This window comes from Dipodomys merriami, unplaced genomic scaffold, assembly GCF_024711535.1.
Source record: "Dipodomys merriami isolate MVZ:Mamm:240054 unplaced genomic scaffold, mDipMer1.0.p SCAF_20, whole genome shotgun sequence".
Taxonomy (NCBI): domain Eukaryota; kingdom Metazoa; phylum Chordata; class Mammalia; order Rodentia; family Heteromyidae; genus Dipodomys; species Dipodomys merriami.
In genome coordinates, this window is record NW_027203382.1 from 18230290 (window position 1) to 18248884 (window position 18595).

At 34.6% G+C, this 18595-nt stretch overlaps 1 protein-coding gene across 2 annotated transcripts in view; it reads left to right on the forward strand.

The window, feature by feature from the left end:
* Edil3 (EGF like repeats and discoidin domains 3) overlaps positions 1-18595 on the forward strand; it is a 417822-nt gene that overhangs the window by 132804 nt on the left and 266423 nt on the right. The window contains exon 3 of one of the 2 annotated variants that reach the window (XM_070031141.1): positions 10678-10707. The exons of the other annotated variant lie outside the window; for it this stretch is intronic. Within the exon in view, the coding sequence (XP_069887242.1) occupies positions 10678-10707 (30 nt within the window). The remainder of the gene's footprint in view (positions 1-10677; positions 10708-18595) is intronic. 2 annotated transcript variants of the gene reach the window in all.

Genomic DNA, 18595 nt, shown 5'->3' on the forward strand with positions numbered 1-18595 from the left:
TGGTACTGAGAGGCCCTCCCCAAGAAGATGATGCAGGGCAGACAAACCTAGTCTAAGAATGATCAGGAAAGCCATACATCCCAGAGCTCTATTTGTGTTGAATGCAAACTAAATATGTGATAAGCCCATCAATGATTACCCACTACCATGTTTACTAAAACACGAAAGTAAATTTCACAGGAAGAAATGAAAACAATTTTTTCATGTAATTAAAAAGTATATCACTGAAGTATGCCATAGGAAATACAAGAATAATTTTAAATCTTACTTATAAAAATAAATAATTTACATTGATTTTAGGATTAGGCACTCTTCTTATTCAATGAAATTATTTGGTAATATAGTTTGTTTAAAACTTCTACCATGGGGGCCTGGGAAGGTGGCTCAGTGGTAGAGCGCTTGCCTTGCATGCATGAGGCCCTGGGTTCAATTCCTCAGCACTACATAAGCAAAAAGAGAAAAGCTGGAAGTGGCGCTGTGGCTCAAGTGGTAGAGCACTAGCCTTTAGCTGAAGAGCTGAGGGACAGTGCTCAGGCCCAGAGTTCAGGCCCCAAGACCGGACCCAAAAACAAAACAAAACAAAACAAAAAAAACTTCTCTAATGGGTTTAATGGAATCTGTATACTTTTTTTCAAACATCATTTGTGACATAAAATCCTGGAAACCATCCAAATATTATATATTGAAATTTTGTTTTATATGTACTAAATATGTATATATATTATATATACATATACAAATAGTGTGTATATTTTTCTCAGTGTAAATATTTCTCAGTATGTCTATAATCACTTAATAGGTTGTCATAACAAATGAATATGTAGTGTAAATTTTGAAAAGAAAAATTAATTCATAGACCAGCATGTACTGTATAAACTTTTTTGATTTTATAAGTGTACAGTTAAATGTCTGTATATGTATTCTAAGGTATAAATTTTCTTCAAAATGTATTTGTGATATAATAGTAATGTAGATGATTTAATGAATATACTTCTATTTTCCAATGCAAATCTTAGCCCATTGTAACAACAAATCTTTTAGCCAACCTTCTTAGTCACAAGCTATCTCCCAACAGTAACATTTTATGCGTAATGATTCTGTGGTTTCCTTAAGTGGATGCTTTCACTGAGATTTGTGGTAATATTGTTGATTTATTCATTACTTTTTATTTTCTTTGTTGTTGTTGTTGCTTTAACAGATTTGCTTTTTAGATGAGCTCATTTGTCCAGCTTAGAGAAATGAATTGAGGTTGAACTAAGCTGTGTCCCACTCAGAAATAAATCCACAGAAGATGAGACTGATGGTGTAAGTTCTTCTCTGGCTTTGTGCTATGAAACACAGTAGTAGAGGTTCTGTGTCCATCTGAAACTTACAGTGAACAGATAATCTCAGATTAATGGCTCTTTGAATTACATCAAGCAAGGTTCTCATTTAGAATAATTTACTCTTTCCTCTATTTGATTTTCAAAATGGACTATAGAGTTATTTGTTCTGTTGAAGAGAGGTAAATCTGAAAAATCATTTACATTAACTTTTGGTCTGTTTTCCCCTTGAAACTTTTCTTTCTCCATGGATTCTCTTACCATACTTTTGGGTTAATTTCCAATCTTCTTTGAATGTGGCAAATAATAATGTAAAAATAGTCATTAAATTCACTTAGGAGACTTCCTTTTCTCATCTTTAAAATTGGACGGCTTTCTAAACATCTGTACCTGGTATCTATTATGTGCACTATCCAAAATTAAAGTATAACCATTGTCCTTGGAAGAATGATAATATCCAGCTTGGGAAACAAGACTAGAAAATATGGGTTGTTTCTATGTTGTATTAGTTTCAGGTTACAGCCTAAAATTCAGTAGAAGGTGGAAGAGGCTAATCCATAAACTGAAGAGTGACATAAATATTAGAAATTAAAGTTATAAATATCTTCAAATGGATTTGAAATAGTTTAATATAATTTAATTCAAAAGGATAACCAAATTAAATGTTCCTCTGTGATGTCATTAAAGCTCATTAATCCCCTTTTTAATTAGGAAAATGTATCCCAATTAGTCTTTCTAAAATACCAACTGGAATATGAATATAGACTCTATAAGATAGCATATGCTCCATCTTTCTAATAATCTGGCTCAGTTTCATACCGTTAGTTCATGAATATTTTTGTCAGTAGCAAAGAATGAAACCAAGGCTCCCATTCATTCTTATTTTTCTCATTTGTTACTTTCTTGAATGCAAAAAAGAAATCACAAATACTTACCATTACAGAGATTCATTGCAAAAGTACCTTGTAAAATCCCATGAGCTGCATTTCTGCCGAGTAAAGAAATTATATTTTATGATTCTATTCTAATGAACCAATTTCATCAGTTAACTATACTTGGGTATTTTTTGAGTTGGTTTAAAAATTAAAGATGTGACTTTTGATGAGATAATAAATGGTCACTAAAACAACCTCTATCATTTCCATTATGATTTTTTTACTCTCCTACCCCAAGAGAGAAAATTGTATTGTACACATATATGCATATATGTAGTTTTATATAACAAAACAAATGAAGGTATAAGTTTTTTTCTTTCCTATGTTTGGTAATATTGTACAACAGGGAAGTTAAACTTTATGGAAGAGCAAAAAGGACTGGGTAAAACATGTTTGTTTTTCATGGGGCAGGGAGGACTGGAGTTTAAGAGCCCATGCTTGATTGATTGGCATTCTACTACTTGAGCTATACCTACAGCTCTGTTTTTTACTAGTTATTTTGGAAAGGGAGTCTTATAGTGTTTCTGCTAAGGTTTGCCTCAAACCATGATCTTCCAAATCTCAACCTGGAGAGTAGCTAGGATTATAGCCATGAACCATCACAGCCAAGCCACATGTCCATTATTACTATCTTTCTTTGGGGATATTTCTTGAAGTACTATATTGTCCCAGGAGCTATTTTAAAAGCTATAGAATATCTGGTGAACAAAACAAAGTGCTAACTTGAATGTATGAAATTCTTAGTTGTATGGGAAAGACAAATAATATATATATGTATAGATGTATATATGAGTGTGTGCATATATATATATATATATATATATACATAGGCTTGCATACTAAGTACATATATACTTCATTATTCTTTGTAGACCATCAACTATATTTAAATATGCCACTCTTAAATCTAGTTTATAACGCAAATATTTTACAATTCTAAAATTGTAGAATCAATTACTATTTACATCCTCTGAAGATTGAGTAGGAGAGATAAGGTTATGATTTCTTTTTGTACTTTTTCACAAGGAAGATATTGGTCAGCAATTTTCAAGCTTTTTGTTATATTTCCATTGGACCATTGATTAAGAATAAGAAACAAGCCAGGCACCAGTAGTTCACACCTGTAATCCTAGCTACTCAGGAAGCTGAGATCTGAGGATCACAGTTCAAAGCCAGCCTGGGCAGGAAAGTCAGTGAGACCCTTATCTCCAATAAACCACTAGAAAACTGGAAGTGGTGCTGTGGCTCAAGTGTTAGAACACTTGAGCTGAAGAGCCCAGAGACAGTGCCCAATCCCAGAGTTCAAGCCCTACAACCAAAAAAAAAAAAAAAACCCCAAAAAACAAAAACAAAAATAACCAACAAGCTGGTCACTGGTAGCTTACACTTGTGATCCTAGTTACTCAAGCAACTGAGATCTGATAACGAAGGCTCAATGCCAGCTTGGACAACAATTAATCAGCCACAATGGTTGAGATATAGCTCAAATGACAGAGCATCAGCCCTTCATGAAAATCCTTGGCAAGAGCAAGAGGGTCTGAGTTTAAGCCTCAATACGGGCAGAAAAAAGAACAATTATCACTAAAACAAAGACTAAACAAATTAAAATTTTTATGTAATTATTTCCCTGAATAGTTATCCCTACCACTTCACACTTAATGACCTACTTTACAAAGTGGAAATAATTGTTCACTCTTATTTACCTTGATAGTGCTCACAAACTCACACATTTTACAGTTATGACATTGAATACCTAGATAGTTATACACAACATGCATAATATGGTTATCATTATTTTCATAGTTTTTATATAAAATATTTATAATATTGTAGAATTCAATAATGTCTATTTTTCACTGCTCTGCTTAAGAAATGATTATACAGATGGTTAAATGTTTAGAGAAATATTTTAGCATTTTGTGCAGGAAACTGAACTTACGATATAGTCAACCAAATGATTAACAGTTCATGGTGATTTAGGCAACCTACATATAAAACAGAATATGATATGCTAAAATGTGCACTGTTTTATTTATAGTTTGCATTAGTTTTATGGTGGGGGATGGTTATTGTCACATTTACATACATGTTTTACAACTTGTTCCAGTCAATCTCACACCCTCCATTTCTTTCCCTGTCTATCTGCACCTCTTTCTAAAACAACTTAGGAAATATTTTAATAGAGTAATCCTAGTAGTAAAAATTAAGGCATCTAAAGATAAGTAAGGCAGAAACCGAATATGTAAGAACTGAGAACAAACAAAGCAATCAGAATCTGGGTAGTGAAGGTGTTTATTTATTTTTATGTCATATCTATTTCAATTTAATATAGAGCCTATTGGGTTTAGGCAGTTATTGAACTGCACAGCCGACACCTACTGAAAAAAATAGGAAGAGAGAAAATGAAGAAAAAGAGAGTTTGCATGATGCTCTTACCTTTTTTAAAGCACCTCTCTACTTCATGAACCTGTGCCCACCCAAATGTCCTGAAAAGACGGGAAAAAGGCTAACTTCAAAACCAGAATAGGAGTTTTACTTTGTCCTATGATGGGGGAAGGCCAGTGAACAAAATGAAGGCCAGCTGTCCCCTTACCTTCTGAAAGCACAGTCAGGAGGCTGTGATTTCTTCTGTTCTCCATTGATTTTTTTTTAATTTGTTTTTGGTCGGTCATAAGGCTTGAACTCTGGGCTTGGGTGCTGTCCCTCAGCTCTTCAGCTCAAGGCGAGTGCTCTACCGCTTGAGCCAAGCTCCACTTTCGGTTTTCTAGTGGTTAATTGGAGATAAGAGTCTCACTTACTTTCCTGCCTGGGCTGGCTTTGAACCGTGATCCTTAGATCTCAACCTCCTGAGTAGTTAGGATTACAGGTGTGAGCCACCAGCGCCCAGGTCTCCATTGATTTCTTATGAATCGTGATATCTTTCAATATGGCAAAAAAAAAATCTGTAGTGTTGTGGCAGAATGCACATATCATACTACAAAATAAAGGGAGTATTTTTTTTTTGAACTAGAAGTCCAAGTATAGCTACAAGATTTCTGATTAGTGTCATGTAATGGCTCTGCAGTATCAGGAGAATTATGTTTTCTTTATCTTTATTTTACTTTTGAGCAGTTCCGGAATTTTTTTTTCAAAGCTGGTGTCATGGTTTATTACTTACTTGCAAGATGCAGGCTTCCTTGTCTATATCTAAAAGTGATAGCAGTCTAAGTTTTCTCTGACACTTTCTCTCAAGTATGAAGAAGATTCATTTCCAATTGTTCCTACCATCCCAAACACACAAGACTGTACCCGCATAATATTGTCACCAAATGGACCTTCTGTATCAGACATTCTTCTTCTGTATGTTGAACTAGCCTCAAGTGCAAAATAAGTTGCTTCAGTATCTAATATGTACATTTTTTATTTCACAGGATCTACCCCCATATAGTATGCTATAGCAATTATTTACATATCATTTCTCCATTGTAAACAATGGAGAAATTATTTACAATGGAGAAATGACTTAAATATACAAGACACAATGCATGGTTTACAGACAGACACTGTGTCATTTCATTTATAGAACTTAGGTATCACAGATTTTTGGTATATATAAGGGAATCCTGGAGCTAACTCCTGAAGATATAAAGTGACAATTTTATATTTTCTTCCTACATTGGTGACTGGCCACCAAAAGGGAACAGATTTACTTAGTTCTTAGGGTCTTCCCTTTAACTCAAAGTGAAATTCTTCTCCACTTAAAAGTATTGATACCTAATAACACTTGAAATCAATACACGAGAAAAACCAGTGAAAGTTGATAAAATGACTACACTGTATATTTCAAAGGATTAAAAAAATTCTTCTAAATTTCTATGTTATGTCCAACAATTTCTTTCAATGAAACTAACTGATGGGATACAATCATTTCTCATTATTTAGTGTTTATAACACACACCTGCAGAGATTTTGAAAAAATATAGAAGTCTGGGCGAACCACCAAAATTCAAATTCAGTAGATCTGGAAAATTATAGAGAAAACCTCATGAAATTGAGACATGAGCAATGAGAGAGCTACACGTGGTTAAAGTGTAAAGATCAGATACACTACTACTTTCCTATCTTTCTCCATTACATTAATTTCAATGCATCTTCCACAATGTCAGTGGTAGTAGATCACTTTTTTTTTACAGTGAAAGCAGGGGTTATACTGTGGGGGAGGGACATACAAAGCAACAAAGAAATAATCTTATAAATGTGTTAGAAACAATCACATGAAAGAAAAAAAAAACATTTGAATACAAATCTTAAGGTTCATTTCCCTAACATCAACTTATCTGACCTTTTATGCTTGACTCAGACATATACAACTTATTGTAAAAAAGGGAAACCATGGGACCTATGTTTCTTTGGGCCTGGCTTACTTCACTTAATATAATTTTTTCCAAGTCTTTCCATTTCCTAACAAATGGGGCAATGTCATTCTTTCTGATGGAGGCATAGAATTCCATTGTGTATATATACCACATTTTCTTGATCCATTCATCTACTGGGGGCATCTGGGTTGGTTCCATATCTTACCTATAGTAAATAATGCTGCAATAAGTCATGCTGGTAGCTTTAGTGTGGTCTTGTTTGTAAACATTTGGGTAAATGCCCAAAAGTGGGATTGCTGGGTCATAGGGGAGCTCTATGTGGAGTCATTTGAGGAACCTGATACTACTTTCCAAAGTAGTTGAACAAATTGACACTCCCACCAACAATGCAGTAAGGTTCCCTTCTGTCCACATCCCCTCCAGCATCTGTTGTCTTTAGAGTTCTTGATTTTTGCCATTCTAACTGGAGTGAGGTGGTATCTCAATGTTGTTTTGATTTGCATTTCTTTTATGGCTAGGGAGGTTGAACATTTCTTCATGTGTCTATTGGCCATCCTTCTTTCTTCTTCAGAGAAGTTTCTCTTTAAGTCTTTAGCCCACTTATTTATTGGGCAGTTGTTTCTTTGAGGATTTGTTGTTGGGGGATTTAATTTTTTGAGTTCCAAGTATATTTTAGATATGAGACCTTTGTCTGTTGTATGGCTAGTGAAGATCTTCTCCCAATCCGTGGGCTTTCTATTGATCTTGCTAGCTATGTCTTTTGCCATGCAGAAGCTCTGCAATTTCATGCAATCCCATTTGTTCAACCTTTCTTTGATTTGTTGTGTTTCTGGGTCTCTATTCAGAAAATTTCGGCCTGCGCCAAGGAGACCTAGGGTTTCTCCTATTCCATCCTGTAATGTTTTCAGAGTGTCTGCTTTGACTCCGAGGTCTTTGATCAATTTGAAGTTGATTCTGGTGCAGGGTGATATAAAGGATCTAGCTTTAGTTTTCTATAAGTAATTAACCAATTTTGCCAGCACCATTTACTGAAGAGGCTGTCTTTCTTCCATTCTATTTTTTTAGCTCCCTTATCGAAGATTAGATGGCTATAGGTCTGTAGGTTCATTTCTGGGTTTTCAATTCTATTCCATTGGTCCTGAGGTCTGGTCTTGTGCCAGTAGTGGATCACTTTTGTTTTGTTTTCCTTTGTATCCATGTCTTAATTTCACGAATGGAAGGGAATGATCTATAGTGCAGACTGAGTTTTTTTAATTGCTAGCTTCATGATGTAAAAAGCAGACAGGAAGAGTGAAGAGTCATTCTTCTGTGACTCTGTTTCCCTGAAATGTCATATAGGCCACAAATGCCAAGTTTGCCTTCCTGTTACTATGGGGATGTACGTTTTATCTGTTACTCGCTTTTAGTTAGCTTATAGAGCTGCCAATGAAACACAGATAACTAACAATTAGGTGTATTAATATGGGTACTGGTTATTGTAAATGCACCTTTGTGAATGTATGCTACCGGTTATTGTATGTGTACCTTTGTGTGAATATATGCTTACAGTATAACTATTGGCTAATGACAAGTATATATTTTCAAAAGACTGTAATAAAATACTTCATAGAAATAGAATTGTGTGAACCACAGTTTGTGGGAAGCTGAAACCTGAAGGATTGGTATTAAAGCTAAACAAGGCAGAAAAGATGGTACAATTTCATTTTTAATTAATCAGAAAAATGACAGACTCAAAACTGGAGGTATGGCTCAGTTGGTAGAGCACCAATGTGAATAAGAAAGCCAAGTAAGAATGTGAGACAGAGAGAGAAAGAGAGAGAATACTGTTAATTTTTTACAACGGGACATTCAACTATAGGAAGTTCAAGTGTAGTCTTGATCACTTTGGTTTTTCTATACTTACAAGCCCTTCCCTAAAAGTTCTTGCTTTAGGAAATTAAGAGATAAGACTTGGCAGGATCATATCGAAGGTCTACTTATCTGTATGTTGAGATTGTAAGGGAAATAAAGTTTCCAAAATTTAGCAGTTCTTTTATTTTGTTTTGTTTCAATCTCTTTAGTTAAAAAGAGTTCTCTTTAGCACTTCCATCAGACAGACTTTCTTTTGTTTCTCCTAATGCAATTATCCATCCAACATTAGCAAGTATTTGGTCACTATTTATAAATTGTTGTGACCATGTCTCAGTATCCCCTCTATCATCTAGTGTTTCCCTTTCTTTCTGAGGAGACACTGAGTCAAACCTTTACTTGAAAGTAATACATCATGGAAAGAATTTGGTTATCAAGCCAAACTGACATAATCTTTAATTCAAACTGACATGTTTCTCAAGTAAAGCTTCTCAGTCACTCTTAATCTCTGTAACTTCCTTTAAATTTCCATCTCATTAGTTGCTTTGTTAACTCAATAAATTTCACACACATAAAGTAATTGTGTAATTTTTTTTCTTTTTGCATTTTGAATCTCTATACTGTAAGAGATTATAAAAATGACCCTTGTAAATCAACACTCCTGTAAGCCTCTTTGGCAGTTTCCTAAAAGGGAATTCCTGGAAGCTTCCAATAACTTTCCTCTTTGAATGTGCTGTGATATATTTTGGACACGACAGAGCAGCAAACAGCTTTTTAAATATTTATATTCTCAATGCCATGTACACCAACTGTGTTTGCTCTCTCCATTTCTTTATGTGCCAAGTAGACAAGCCAAAGTACAAGAAGAAAACACTATCAGGACACAAAGTAAGCTTGTGTAATGTGTACCCTGCAGATGTAACCTAAAAGCGGAAGAGGACTGCTCCCTGGCTACACAGGGATTTCTTGATTAACAAGTCAGCTGGAAACAGTGCTCCTTTATAAGTAAATTCTTATTTTTAATACTTCATGAATCAAGCAAAAGAGTGCTGGCTTGTGTCAAATAACTCAACAGTGATATTATACCCCTCACAGAGCATGTCTGGAAGTGAAAAGGTGAATAGGTAAATTCCAGGCAACATTGTGAGGCTACTCATATAAAGTGGGTTTCTCCTTTATAATTGCCCGATCCATTCCCAACATTCACACAGCAGTAGGTTATCGCCTTAGCGTCTTGCTGCTCTCACACATCTCTCCCTTATAAACAGGAATCGAATGATTCACACTTTAATGAGTTACATTTAATGTTACCTTATATTGATATTACCTGGTAATGTCTCAATTCCAGCTACAAAATAGAACCATTTAAAGAGATTCTCACTTAATTGGCTTGAAACGGAGCCCAGAACTTGGCATACTAATAAACATCCAAGGTTATGAACTACTTCTTCTAGATAAAACTGAATTTTCCTATTGTGGCCTCTGCTTCTATAGCAGCCATGTTTATGCGTGTGTGGGTTGCAGAATACATGATTAAACCACCTGGGTCCATCCTGTAAAATGTACACCCCTCTGCTCTCGCCATGAACTCATCAATACTGAATCAGGATGTGTGTAGAACCTGTGAGTGTGGGTGTGTATGTGAATGTATGTGTTTAGGGGGGAGACTTTAAGAAGGGAGAGAAAGAAGGGTAGATGGGGGTTAGGAGAATGACACTGGAAGCAGTGTGCTCTGAAAGCATGGTTAGCAAACTCACTCAAAAATTAATAACATTTTATTTATAATTCTTCTCTCATAGAATTAATGTTTGATCATTCGAAGTGCTTTTAGCTCCTCTTTGCTAATCAGAAATTGATGGTGGGATATCTCTATGTGATATGTAATTATATTTTAAGATCTATAATTTTTAATTATGTACACTAAGGCTTGCACTGTTTGCAAATACAAGAACGATCAAATTTAGACCAGGAAACAGGCTTTGTACATTTTAAAATATAACAGCATACATACATTTTATGTAAATACCCATAAATCTGTCATTAATTGATAATTTGAAAATTCTAATGCATGCAGAATTTTAGAATTAGGGGCTTATAGTCATATTTTTTGAAATGGGAAGTATTTTAATCTTTTCTCTTTCTCTCCCCTTCCCTCTCTCCTACCCCTACTCCTCACCTCCATCCTCTTCTTGTTCCCCAATGTTCTTCTTAACAAAGCATCAGATGAAGAAGATCCAACTTCAGCAGGTAAAATTTCTGTACTTTGAAAACTATTACTATTTAATTCAACGTATTTTATAATGGAGACTCAATCATTTTTGAACCCACTGTATTGTGTCACAGTGAATGATGTTGACTAAGAATTTTGAGTGAAAAAAAGTAAAAAAAAAAAAAAGAATGACCTAATACAGAGGAAAGAAAAACAGAGCATTGACATTAAAGAATAAAGAAAACTGGAAAAAAATGAGAATATTAACAAAATAATTAAAATCGTATGCTGAAAAGGTTAGTTCTCTTAAAGTTTGAAAAAGGAAACCTTCATAATCAAATGCTTTTTCTTTTTTCTTTTTTGATTGGTCCTGGTGCTTAAACTCAGGGCCTAGGTGGTATCCCTGAGCTTTTCGCTCAATGCTAGTGCTCTATCACAACTTCACTTTGGGTTTTCAGGTGGTTAATTGGAGATACGTTTCATGGACTTTTCTTCCTGCGTTGTCTTCATGTTCTGATCCTCAGACCTCAGCCTCTTGAGTAGCCTCTTGAGCACCCTGGATCTGGCTTCAAATTCTTTTTTTTTTTTTCATCAGATAGGTAAGCATACATATATGGCAGTCAACATTAAGGATAACAATTACATGGGTACTTAATTACTTATTTAAAAAATTAATCTTTACAATTATAATGCAAAGGTCCGAAAACCACCATGGCATTGTCCTTTGCTCAGGAAATATGCATTTATGAAGGGTTTGAACTAACTACATGGAGAATGCAAATGGTAGAGGAGTCAAGCTATTTTCAACATGGTTCCAGGATGAAAATGGTTCAGTTCATTTAATTAACAATTGGTAAAAGAATTACTCTAGTAGACTAACAGAATGACAAAAATGGAGTGCAGCCTGAGACTGGAGGTATTAGAGGCTCTGAAATAAAAAAAGTGCATGTCAGCATTAGATGAACTCCTTCTTAGTAACTGAAGAATACAATTAATACTGAGACAAATCAGCAGGGAATAGTTACTGAATCTAAAGTTTAGAATGACCCTTGGTTGTCCAAGAAGCAAGGAGTGTTTACAGTTATTGAAATGCTGGTAGAAAATACAAGTTCAATTCATAGACCAAACATATTTCTACGGCTTGATCTCCAACTTCTTGTTGCAAATATTTTAACTGCAAAAATAAAAATAAGAGTTCAAACTTTATATTAGCAGACAAAATAATTACCTTGCAAGTATCTTTCATAAAATCCCATAACACATAACTATTGCAACGTATGATACCAATTATAACTACCTTATCAATGGACTCACAGGCTCAGATAAACTCTCCTGTTTCATTTTGATAACATCATTAGATTATTTCAATGAGACAGGAACTCTCTCATTCATTCTTACTCTAGAAAGTATTGTACTATCTTTTTTTTTTGGAGCATCCAATTCACATAATTGAATAGCACACTTATGGATCCTAGAAACTCCTCTTCTTAATGTCTGACATTGTTTCATCCTGACTCCAAAACTTTATTGTTTTCAGGATTGTGCAAAAACTTTCTCTGTATTTCCAAGTCTTGACTGAATTTTCTCTTTGGATATCAATTGATGCCTTCATCCACACTTTCCTAGCCTCAGTTAGCTCCTCTCTTCCTATCTGCTTACATTCCGTACCTTGTTGTTTCCTGCCAGATTCTTTTGCAAAATAATTATTCTTTGCATAAGAATTAATTGCAACCCAGTGAAAATTATATCAAAGTATAACCATTTGTGTTATAGATTTGTTATTTTCAAGTGGTCTTAATAACTTCTCTGTTTACTACTATCAGTTCAGTGAAACATTATTTTCCCACAATGTGGATTTTATATCAATGTGCTATGAACATCATAGAGTTCATGCTTTGAAAACATTTTTGTTAGTGGATATAAGCCCAGATTTTTGTTTTGCTTTTTTGCACACATTTTCAAGTTAGAAAAAAAGTGTTTCAAATAAATGTTTTAAGTATATAATTTAATATAGAGATAAATCAACCTTGAAAAAAGATCAGTCATACAGTTAACAATTATTTTAAATCAAAACTGACAAATAAGTTAATTTCATCAAAAAACTTGAGAAAAAGACACTCTCGGTAGTTACTTCATAAATATTGAAAAAATATAATAATATTTGTTAAAAAAAGAACACCTATGTTATACTCGAATAATTGTGGTTTATTTTAGTTCTTATTAGGGCTTCTTGCCCCAGATATTTCACATTTACTTTTCTTAACTGAATATTTAAAATTCTGTTCATGTGGATTTTTATATTTGCCAAATATGTGTCTTTTTTGTAAAACTGCTCTTTATAATTCATGTGTTATATTTAATCTTCTCTGTTCTTAGATTCCTCTCTTTCCACTTTCATGTGGAATATTAAATTTTCTGGCCTCAAAGTCATTTCTGGTTGGCTTTAATTTGTTTTTCTCCCATATGATTCCTCCATCCTACTTAAATTGTCAATATGATGCAATCATTTTACCACCACAATAACTATAAATTAATTCAAATTTCCTGTCCATTCAGGGTATCTTTACCCAGTTCATATTCTTCAGATTCACAAAATCCCTGGACAAAACTCATTCAAATACATTAATATACTATTTTTTTCCTAATAATCCATGCCTTAAAGTAAAATAATAAGATAATTAGAAGCTGTGCACTGGTGGCTCATGTCTGTAATCCTACTTACTCAGGAGGTTGAGAACTGAGGATCATGGTTTGAAGCCATCTCAGGCAGGAAAGACCAAGAGACCCTGAGACTCTTACCTACAATTAACCACCAAGACATCCAGCTGTGGCTCAAGTGGTAGAGCACTAGCCTTGAGCAAAGTAGCTCAAGGTGTTAGAATAACTTAGACTGTGCCAGAAAACCACCTGTACATCCAGATAAGAACAAAGGAAAGGTTTATTGCCAGTTAGGGGACCAGCAAGACACCTTCTCACCAGGTGAGAGGAAGTGCCTGCCCGCTATTGTCTCAGATGACCTTTTGTTACCTCCAGGATTTGAGGGATCTCACTGCCTTATATGTGCATAGCTATGCCAATAGGGTGCTCTTTCATAGAAAGAGGGGTAGGGGCTGATCATTTGCTGCCTTTACTACATGGGCCTAGTGTTATCTAAGGAAAGAGCATGTTAAACCATGAGAGAGGCAGCTTCTGGGCTAATACAAGTACCTTGCCCAGACCCTGAGTTCAAGCCCCAGAAATGGCACCCACACACTAATTTATAGAAGTAAATAAGGATTTTATTTTATTTTTCTGCCAAGGAGTCACATGTTTCTGTTTGGTAGTAATCAATATTGATATGTTTAAGTTTTAAAATGATTATTGTTGAGTAAATCTGTACATAATTATTTAAGCTCCTTCCTGAATAGATATTATTACTCAATAAATTATTATTCAATGTTTTCATTTGTTGGAATTTAAGTGACAAATCTAGGTTGTTTTTGCTGAACAAATATACAGAATTGGATTCATCTTTCAATAGGCTTATATTCTCATTATTCAAAGTTATGTTAAAGGAAATAATAGATTTATGTCTCAAAAACTATGTTATGGAAAAAATAAGAAAGATAGACAAAATAAATCTGAGGAAAATACTAAGATATTAAACTGTGCTTTGCACAAAACATAATGCTACACAGTGATATGGGACTTGCCATCTATTACAGAGGATTTTTGGTTCACCCTTAAGTTCTTATAATACTGACATTATTAAAAAATAAATATAAGTTTTCCACTCTATTTCTGTGTAACTCTTAAATAATATAGATTAAAGAATAAAATACTCATATTTTCAAAATTGTAGTCTGGCTTTGGTTGTTCTTTTATTTGCCCTTCTAAATTATCTTGTAAAAAGCAACTGCTTAGCAAGTGGAGCATCGCATTGATTTATAGAGAAGATCCAAACTACTTGGCATTTGCATGTCTAGTCCTGGGGATATGCCCACCATTGATTATGAATCATCCATTTTTAATCATTTTCATTTCACAATGTCCTGAGAGGAGGTATTAACCTAAAGGAACATGTTCTGAAGCATCTGAATTATGAAGGCAGTTCCGCTGAACACCTGCTTTTATAACTACTGGAAGCTTCCTTTTATTTATCCTAGTAGAATCCAATGTTCATTTAAACATCTCATTTCATTTAGGAGAATAACGTATGTGTGAACTAGACTAGACTGGGTTGTATTCCAAGATCTAATTACAACATAATGAGATTCATATTTTTAAAGGAGACATAACAGATACTGTACCTCCCCCCCCCCACCAAAAAAAGGGCTCACCTTTAGAGATGATCTATTTAATTCAATTGTATTGCTAATTTCTGGAAACCAGTTTTTGAAATTTCCTGCACTATCTCTTTATGGCACTATGCCATCAGTTATCCCTTTATTAGCTCAGAATTGTACTACTATACACATTAAAGACTTCAGCCTGAACCTCAGGGACAGTGTCCAGGCCCAAAGTTCAAGTCCCAAGACCAGCAAAAAGAAAAACTCACAAGAAACAATATTTGGGCTGGGAAGGTGGCTCAGTGGTTAGAGCGCTTGCCTTGCATGCGTGAGGCCCTGGGTTCAATTCCTCAGCACCACATAAGCAAAAAGAAAAAAAAAGCCAGAATTGGCGCTGTGGCTCAAGTGGTAGAGCACTAGCCTTGAGCTAAAGAGCTGAGGGACAGTGCCCAGGCCCAGAGTTCAGGCCCCATGACCGGACACAAAAATAAAAATAAAAATCGAAGACTTCAGCTTAAGTTATAAAAGGTGTGGTATTCTTCATGTATTCATAAAGCTTAAGTGCCAATAAGATTTTTAAATATAAAGCTGTTCATATGACTTCAGTCCCAGTGGGTTAGAGGATAGAGGTCATTGCCTTGACTCAATAATTTCTGAAGAGCTCTCTTGTGACCTTTGTGATCTCATGGACAAAGCATTCATTCCATTACTTCAGCACATTCAGCAGGTCAGTGGAAATACTTTGATAAGTTTATATTTAAATTAACATTTTGATCATTGAGGAATACACTTAATTAATATATATACAAAAGGTAATAGATTATTGGCTACCATAAAGGTTTTGATCTAGAGGCTTACGGTAGCAAAATAAAATCTATTAATTAAATAGCATACACTTTGTATAGTTACAGGAAGAATATAGTAATAACGTATTTTACTCAGCTTTTGAAATGTGCAACATTATTGCCAGAATAACATTACTTCCATTTATGATGAATTTTTGCTTTCCTAATTATGATGCAGGATTGTTTTATATATTTTTCCATTTTCTTAGAGTTTCATTCATTTGGTAAGATATTTGCAATTATTCTCCAACACATGAATTTTGAAAAGGAATGATATCATATCCTATTATTTTCTAATCAACAAGAATAGCTTCTGTATTTTGATCTTAGTACATTATTTCCTTGGAGTACAAATTAGAGCTGCATATTCTTATACTTGTTTATCCTTATGTTTATAACTTTTTTATATTGTTCAGAAATATCTACTTGTCCAGAAACACTCTGATGTGTTCAGCAAATTTATTTAGTACATTTTTATCTAGTAAATTTTTTCTAGTAAATTTTATCTAGTAAATTCTTGTTTGTAAATATGAGACTTAAAGTTTATTGCTAAAATACCTACAAAACAGTAAGAAAATTATTTCTCAGTAGAACAAAGAAGAAATTATTGCTTCTAAAGGATTGCTTTCCTAATTTAAGGCCTACTTCATTAATTGATAGGTATGTAATAGTGATGTTGAGGTATGGGATAGTAATTATGTCTTAAATCCTTATTGTATCTTCATATTTTTGTTGTTGTTGCCATTGTTTTTGTGAATACGCTGGTCCTGGAGCTTGAACTCAGGGGCTGGGTACTATCCCTGAGCTTTTTTTTGTACTCTAGGCTAGCAGTCTACTACTTGAGCCATAGTTCTACTTCTGGTATTTACTTTTATGATTTAATTGGAAATAAAAGTGTTATGGGTTGGGTGCCAGTGGCTCACGCCTGTTATCCTACCTACTCTGGAGGCTGAGATCTGAGAATTGCAGTTCAAAACCAGACCCGACAGGAAAGTCCTTGAGACGCCTGTTTCCCAATAAACCACTCAGAACCAGAAGTGGTTCATGGCTCAAGTGGTAGAGCGCTAGCCTTGAGCTGAATAGCTGAGGGACAGAGCCCAGGCCCAGAGTTCAAGCCCCAGGACCGACCAAACAAAGCAAAACAAAAAAGTGCCATGGACTTTTCTGCCTGGGCTGACTTAGAAACACAACCTTCAGATCTCAGCCTCCTGTGTAGCTAGGATTGCAGGTTTGTATTTCTTCTGTATTTTTACTAAGATAAATTTGTTAGTAGAAAAGAATCCTGATGCCTGTGGGGAATTTACAGGATTGTATGTTCTATATTTCTGTTTAGACAAGATTAAGTATAAACAATCACAGAAAATAAAATAATGTCTTCTTACTTAGAGCTCTCTGTATCTTTACTCACATATCTGTGAATACACATGTATTTATGTAATCTATCATCTTTCCTTAAAGAGTAAAACTGGAATTAATAGATGAAATCTTATTGTCACAAAAAAAGAAATAAATAACTGGGTATGGCTTGAAATGACTATCTCAGTTATATTTGTGAATATCTAAAAATATATACACTTAAGTAAAGTTTTGTATTGTGTGATGATTTAATTTGGTCTTGTTTATGTAATGAAAGTTGTTGTTATTGTTGTTGTTGTTGTTGTTGGTCGTGGACTTGTGCTCTTTAGCTCAAAACGAGCACTCTACCACTTGATCCACTATGCCATTTTCAGTTTTCTGATGGTTTATTGGAGATAAGAGTCTCATGGGCTTTCCTGGCCAGGCTGGCTTTGAACCACAATCCTCAGATCTCAGCCTCCTGAGTAGCTAGGATTACAAACATGTGCTACCAACACTGGGCTATGGAGAATATTTTCACTCACAGAATTTATATTGGATGCATCTTAAAATGAGATTTCCTTCTGCCAATAGCTACCTAGACTATATGCATCCTGTTTATGTCTATAAGAGGGCCAAGAAATTACATTAGTTTTCCTGAAGCAAAAAAAAAAAAAAGAATCTTGAGATTCCTCTGATTGGATAGATTTATGTCACTTTTGGTACCCCAGAAGCAAACAGCAAGTCAAAACCTTCTTCTAGAACTTGAACTGAGGATCATGATCTATTTGACTATGGTGTAAATGCATGATTAAGAATTGGACCATTGAGCTGGATGCCAGTGGCTCACCCTATAATCCTAGCTAGTAAGGAGGTTGAGATCTGAGAATCATGGTTCAAAGCCAGCCCTGGCAGGAAACTGTATGAGACTCTTATCTCCAATAAACCACTAGAAAACCAGAAGTGGTAGAGGGCTGGCCTTGAGCTGAAGAGTGCAGGGAAAGTGCCCAGGCCCAGAGTTCAAGCCCCAGGACCAACAAAAAAAGAAAAGAAAAGAATTGGACCATGTTCTAAGAATAGATACATGAAATGCAGAGGGGGTCAATAATAGATGAGGCCAACTGGAAGCAAGAGCACCTCTAATAATTTCATAGTTATTCCCTTACACCTTGCTTGCTTTCCTTATTTTTTAAAAATATCCAGTAAGACTCTAGTAATCTGATTGTCATCAAGTAAATTTAGTACCCATGTCAGTAGCATTAAAGTTTATATTCACGTTTGTATAGTTACACTGTTGCTTTTAAACCTCAAATTTATCATTTTTAAAAAATTTTTAACCTTAATTATTTTTTCTCATGTTAATAAATACATCTCCCATACTTACCAGACTTTTCATAATGAATTATCTCTTTTTAATGAATCATTCCCTTCCAACTTTTAGGATCTCTTTTTATACATCAACAACTAAATTTGCTCTG